The sequence below is a fragment of the Lathyrus oleraceus genome, chromosome 7, assembly GCF_024323335.1.
Source record: "Lathyrus oleraceus cultivar Zhongwan6 chromosome 7, CAAS_Psat_ZW6_1.0, whole genome shotgun sequence".
Taxonomy (NCBI): Eukaryota; Viridiplantae; Streptophyta; class Magnoliopsida; order Fabales; family Fabaceae; genus Lathyrus; species Lathyrus oleraceus.
The window spans coordinates 331,372,906-331,379,730 of NC_066585.1; the positions used below are offsets into that span (position 1 = coordinate 331,372,906).

General features: G+C 32.7%; 1 protein-coding gene across 1 annotated transcript; it reads left to right on the top strand.

Annotated features, from left to right (window-relative positions):
• Positions 1 to 456: 456 nt before the first annotated feature.
• LOC127105757 (protein-tyrosine sulfotransferase) lies at positions 457 to 6,371 on the top strand. Its single transcript, XM_051042959.1, has 13 exons — positions 457 to 742; positions 824 to 883; positions 970 to 1,138; positions 1,238 to 1,309; positions 1,622 to 1,910; positions 2,739 to 2,879; positions 3,334 to 3,438; positions 3,533 to 3,674; positions 3,961 to 4,007; positions 4,095 to 4,163; positions 4,262 to 4,378; positions 5,023 to 5,151; positions 5,962 to 6,371. The coding sequence occupies exons 2-13, from the start codon at positions 835 to 837 to the stop codon at positions 6,103 to 6,105; spliced, it is 1,473 nt and encodes a 490-aa protein (XP_050898916.1). The 5' UTR covers positions 457 to 742; positions 824 to 834; the 3' UTR covers positions 6,106 to 6,371.
• The last annotated feature ends 454 nt before the right edge of the window (positions 6,372 to 6,825 follow it).

Sequence of the window (6,825 nt, forward strand, 5' to 3'; positions counted from 1 at the left end):
GCCACATTCAAAATCACCGTTTTTAGCCAATAAAATTTATTCTACGGTAAAATAATTATCATTCTGCTGAAATGATTATTATTTTTTCACCATTAATTATTATTATATGCACAATTTTTAATATATTAATAAGATTAATTTAATAAAAATATAATATTTTATGCTAATAATATTATATTATTTAATTTGTCTATTTTAAAATAAAATAAATATAAAAATGAAAATTAATATTAAATATGATTATGTTATTAAATGAGTGAATGGATATCCAATTGAATCTAAGAGTGTCCACCATAAAAAAAAATGAAACTAAATTAGCAAGAAAATATAATTAAACTAAAAATCATGCTAAGAATGTATTTAAGATTGTAATTATACTATTTTGCCCATTTATTTTAGTGCAATTTTTTAGTAGTAGTTGAAAGTGTGAAATGAAATGATATGCACTGAAAAATGAAGAGAAGTTAAGTCAAAAAGATAAAAGAAAAAACAAACAGAAATAAAGACGCAGTTCATTTCTGCATTCTTCACCGTTTCAAACCTTCCGGTGTTTTCATTTTCAATTTCAACTTCACTCACTCGTTCATTTTCCCGGGAAAATATCTAATTATATTTTTCAATTCCCCGATAGAACAAAAAAAAACGAGGGTTTTTGCGTCTACCTCGATCGCGATTTCTGTCCTACCAAATCCCAACACTGTTATCAAAATTTAAGAGCACGAGATCCCGAAATTCAATACAGGTAGGTCCATAATCCATTACCTCTCTCGTCTTTAACATTATCATTCAATTCATGCATTTTTCTTTCTCTCTTTCTCGTTAGGGATTTCGTGTATGGATCATATTATCAAGTTCTTCGTCTTGCTCATTCTCTTTGGATTAGGTATTATTAATCAACGATGTTTTGTGCTTTTGGATTAGTATTTGTTTGATTTTGATTTTGATTTTCGTTTTTTTTGTGTGTGTAAGTGAATGCTTGTTTTGCTGAAAATGACTTTGGACAATGCAAAGGAGTTGTTAAGAGCTGGGCGAGTTCTTCGCTTGATAAAGAAATTAGACAAAAAGATAAGCATACGCTTAAGGATTTGCTGTTTTTCTTGCATGTTCCGAGAACGGGAGGGCGCACTTATTTTCACTGGTGAATTTCAGTTTCAGTTTTTTTTGTTTTTGAGCTTTTTCTGTTGAAGGAATTTATAGACCTGTTTGTTTTATTCTGTTTGTTTTTGTTTTGATGCAGCTTTTTGAGAAAATTGTATCCTGGTTATTTGGAATGTCCTCGGTCGTATGATAAGTTACGCTTTGATCCAAGGTGATGCCCGGATTTTTGCTCATTATGCATGTATTTTTCTTCTGTTCTTGCTACATCTTTTTTTATTAAAAAGTCTAGAATGATTGTTTTGGTTGTTCATAGAGTAAAGTTGGTATCATTCGTGTGAGTAGCCCGAAAATAATGACAGATCACCAGAGTTGTTTTTTTTTCCGATTGTAAAGCGAAACAACTTGCATTAGGTTGGTTAAACGTACTCATAGTCCATTTTTGAAAAAACAACTCTCCATGTTAAAATTTACTATGAAATCTATCATATATTGCTTATTTTCTGTTGTTTCCGTTTATTTGCAGCAAAGAAAAATGTAGACTGTTAGTTACACATGATGACTATAGCATTACGTCTAAACTTCCAAAGGATAGAACTTCTGTGGTTACCATACTTAGGGATCCGGTTGACCGTGTATTTAGTACTTACGAATTTTCAATGGAGGTTGCGGCTAGATTTTTGGTGCATCCAAACTTGACATCTGCAACACAGATGGCTTTACGCTTGCGCTCTAAGACGAAAGGAGTAAGCACATTGGCTATCTGGCCGTGGAAGTATCTGGTTCCGTGGATGAGAAACGACCTATTTACTAGGGTATGTCTTATTTTAATTGTTGTTTGACATTTGTCTATTTGGGAATTTTATTTCAATGCTTCTAAATTCACGTAAGGTTGTAAAAGGATCATTTTACTGATACCCTCTAATCTGAACAAAGAGTATGACAAATTAATCTTCGACATAACTTTGCTTTCTTTGATATGTTCATAGATCTAGATTCATTTAAATTTACAACTGTATCCCTTCATATATTGTTGAAGATGGGAATATTAGTAGTAACTAAGTTGCCAAAAAGAAATTGATTTGATATCCTTACTTCATATTGCTATTTTGTTGGCTAATGTGTTGTAGCATTACCACATGCTGCGTATGCGGGGTGATACTCTTTGGCCTTTATACAACATCAACAACAACTAAGTCCTATCCCACTAAGTGGGGTCGACTGTATGGATCAAACGACACTGTAATGTTCTACTTCTATCAAATATCATACTTCTGTCCAGCTCATAAATCTCGAGATCTTTCTTAATTGTTTCTCTAATAGTTTTTCCAAATCTTCCTCTACTTCTAATAGTTTAACTACCCTTTATCTGATCTTTTCCTCCTTACAATAGAATCTTCTCTCTACATATCCAAACCCTCTAATAGTTTAGCTACCCTAGCTTTCTCTAATATTGTCATCTCTAATCTTATCATGTTTAGTCTTACGACACATCCATCGCAACATCCTCATCTCTACTACACTTAATTTATTTTCGTGTTGGTTCTTTATAGCGCAACACTCTTTGGCCTTTATTCTTCTAAAATATGTTCTTCCTATTTCCATTTGATGCACGTGTGATTGATTTAGACATTAATGGACAGAGGGGTGCTAGGTATAGTAAGGGATTGAATGCCACTGATAGCAGTGATCCCTATGATATGGAAGATTTTGCAATGCCGTTACAAGAATACATCAATCATCCTGTGGCATGGGATATTGTACATAATGGAGCCACATTTCAGGTACTTCTGCATGTGTAATGTGTTTTTTTTTTCCGTATTATTGTGATTCATGCTTCACAAATTTCTGTAAATGCTATGAATGTTTAACTGTTTTCTGAAATCATTGTTCAAATAGAATTTATTGCCTGGAATCTGTTTTCTATTTTGATGGCACTGATTATTTCCTCAAAAAATATGGATGCATTTTTTTAAAGCTAAAAAATCCCTTGTAATCACCTATTTAATTATTAGATGATTCAATCATGGCTTATGTGTCAATGCCAAATTCCATAACTTTCATTGGAATATTAATTTGCTAGCAAGATGGACGTGTAGGGTACTTCACTTTAGTTGTTTATCCTGCAAATTGGAATCCCCAATTACAATTGAAAAGCTCATGTCTCTTATTTACATAGTGTCTTTGGTAATGATGTCAAATATTTGTACTAAGTTTAGTGGATCGTTCTATCATCAGGTTGCAGGTTTAACAAACAACTCTTATATAGCAGAAGCACATGATGTGCGTCATTGTGTACAGAAATATAAGATTCTCGGTAAATATGTGCTACAAGTTGCAAAGGTAAATTTGAAGCTTTGATAGTTGCATCTCATAGTTTGCTTCTCTCAACTGCTCCTTTCGTCAATCCTACAGTATGTACGTGTACATTTTGCAGACGAGACTGGACGATATGTTATATGTGGGTCTTACAGAGGAGCACCGAGAATCTGCAACAATGTTTGCAAATGTTGTTGGTTCTCAGGTCATATCACAGCTTAATGCACCAAACACCAGCCTGGATACTATTGAAAATATAGGTTAGTGGGGTTTAAACGCTTTTCTGTTTCTCTCAAACTTTTATCTCATGTTAGAAGGGCTGAAAAGTCTTCGGGAATGGTACAGAATTTGGAGCTTGAAGCTAGCGCTCATATTCTTGCATTCACCTGGACATGTAATATTTTCAGAAGATATGGGTGGGTGTGTCAAATATCATGTTTTGAAATGACGTTTGGCCGTGTTTTGGTGTTGACATTCGTATTCTTTGACATTCAATGTGTTTTATTTTAATTAACATCTGACAATTGTTATGTACTTGTACAACAGAAAAAAGTTCATTTTCAGATGCCGATTCTGATAGCAGTGAACATCAGGTAAGAAGCTTATCTTGGATGGAGGAACTTATTTATTGAGGTTTGAATATGAAAAGCATTCTTACAATGTTTCTGCCTGTGAGACAGAATATCACCTCCGATAGGGGAGCAAGTGAGACCACTTCAATTGAAAGTGGAGAAGCATCAGAATCAACTGTAAGCTTGTTCCCTTAGCAATTCTGGTGGTTTTATGGACTTGCCAAATATTATCAATTTCTCATTTTATCAGCCTGCTCATATTTCGTTGATTTCAGATGACTGTTGGGAAACTCATGGATTCTTATGAAGTCTGTATTTCTAATTTACGGAAGTCCCAGTCTAGTCGACGCATTTCCTCTTTGAAGAGGGTTCCGGTGAACTTTACAAAGGAGGCAAGCTTAACAGATCCAATGCTAGCATAATATAATTCTATAATTCTTTCATCATCATATGTGGTGTGGATATCTATTATTTCTATTCTTTCTTAACCCACTCATTTAGTGTACACGTCTACAACTGACTGGGATATGTATTTCTTAATTGAGCCTGTATTTCAAGTTATTTAATCTTCAGTTTTAAATCTATGTGTACAGTCTGGGATGATAACTTTTGTATCGCTAAAATCATTTCACGAGCTTTTAAAACAAGTTGAACTATTTAACATGGACATATGCGTTAGTTTTAGCTGGAAATTTTGTGATTCTGTGATATTAGTTTCTTCACAAGATCCTTGCCGATTTTTTTTTTTAATTTTGAAAATTCCTGCAAGCTAATAAAATTTATAATCTGAAGCACATTTGTTGCATTAATGCAAATCAAATTGCATGCATACATATTGGAATATGATGGCATGAATGATAAACATGTTTTACATTTACATATCATTTCAATATCTATTACTTTGTTTTCTATACATATCTCTTATCAATGACATTGAGTTAATGGTACTATTTGACAAGTGTTGGATTGTTTTATAGCCTTCTATCATCTTGTACTTCTGTGTTATCCCTTTATAATGAATTTTATGATTTTACAGGCACGGCATCAAGTTCCTGAAGAGGTTCTCCAGCAAATTCGGTCTCTTAACGATCTTGACTTGGAGCTCTATGAATATGCGAGAGCCATTTTCAATAAGCAACATAACGGCTCATTGCTAATTACTGAGGTATAACTGTTAGGTTTGATATATTCAATCTCTTTACTAAATGATTAGATAATATTATCCATGGCTGCAAAAGATTGGGAGTCTAAATGTTAAACGGCTTTAAACAAAATATGGTCAGAGTATAGAGTTAATTATCTACTAGGCTCAATTATATTTTTGGTCCCCTTACTTTATCATGCTCACAAAAATAGTCCTCCTATTTTGAAATCCAACTTTTTGGTCTCAATTATCTCATTTGTTGCAATTTTTATCTCAAGCCATCTTTTTTATTTTTAGCCTAAAAGTTGTGATTTTTGGCCCAAAACTGGCGTTTTCTCTTCAAATTTACTACTGGAGCAATAAATCACCACTTTTTGGGCCAAAAATCACCACTTTGGGGGTCAATATGTAAGTTGGGACCAAAACTGCAGCAAATGTGATAACTAAGGAATCAAAAGTTCGATTTGAAAATGTGGGGCGGGGGGCTATTTTCGTGGGATAAAATAGAAGAACCATTGGCACAAAAGGTAAAGTTACTCGCGGGAGATCAAAGAATGAGACAACTTATCATTCATCTTGTCTTAGATTTTACTGAAAACCATGTCTAATTTAATTTTGGAAACTTGATATGTTTTATAACGAAGTCTGTGTGAATTATTTATCTGCATGTGTTATCAATGAGCTGGAGTTTATATGCATAAAGAAGATAAGAAATTATGATATTTAGATCTCTAAATGTTGATGCAGGCAGATGTTATCATGACTTGTGCTGAAATCTTCTTACTTGAAATTTGATTTTGAATTCTTTTGCTGTGCTAAATTAAACTGCAGGAGAGATTGGACAACATATCAAGTAGCGCATTTGGCTTCATCCTCTGGAAGTTTCTTACATTAGCAATAACTTTCTTCTTCATCCTTTTCTTATTCTTACTGATTGTAAATGTGAGAAGAAGAACGTTTAAGGTTAAGAAGTAAAGTAATTGAATCATAATTTACGGGTTTATCCACTCTAACACGGATTCTAGAGAACAAATCTATTTAGACAGGATTCCGATCAGCTTCGGTTTGAGTGGTTCATATTCCCTTCTCTGATCTTGTAATTCTGTTCAATGTTTTGTCAGCTGATGGGTTGAGTTATGTTAGGGTCTCTTTGGGGACAGCTTTTGGAGGGAAGTGTTTTGAAAGACTACTATATATATTTGAAAATTTGAAAATAGAAAAATATCATGAATTCATTAACACATTTTATTCATTTTTAAAGATATTCTATAATTTGTTTAATTTATAAAAGAAAAATACACCATTTCCTCTAGTCTTCCTTGTTGTATTCATTTTTGTTGGAAGTTCTTCCTTTTCATTGGCCACAGTTGGTCAAGGAGTTGATCACTATTTTGGTTGTCAAAATTATAAGGATTAGTCAAACTGCTCTCATGAAGTTTATGAAATGACAAATATTCTTTCATACATATTGAGTGGTTTAATCTATTTATAATCGTCGAATTTGTAGTATTATTTCTAAATGAAATCTTTTTGACAATTAATTTCTTGAACTTATTAATTATATTGTTAAAATGATTTATGTCTATCACACGTCACTTCGGAATTTATTCTATAAATTAAAATAAAATACATATATTTATTAAAAGAGCTGGAAGGATGTTTTAGATTTTTTTAAATTTTTTTATGAAATCTATA

Bases quoted from the DNA above. Each gene is read 5' to 3' on its own strand.
- LOC127105757 (XM_051042959.1), top strand. From the start codon at position 835: ATGGATCATATTATCAAGTTCTTCGTCTTGCTCATTCTCTTTGGATTA. The intron at 1,310-1,621 runs GTGATGCCCGGA...GTTTATTTGCAG, and splicing joins AAGTTACGCTTTGATCCAAG to CAAAGAAAAATGTAGACTGT. The intron at 4,379-5,022 runs GCAAGCTTAACA...ATGATTTTACAG, and splicing joins CGGTGAACTTTACAAAGGAG to GCACGGCATCAAGTTCCTGA.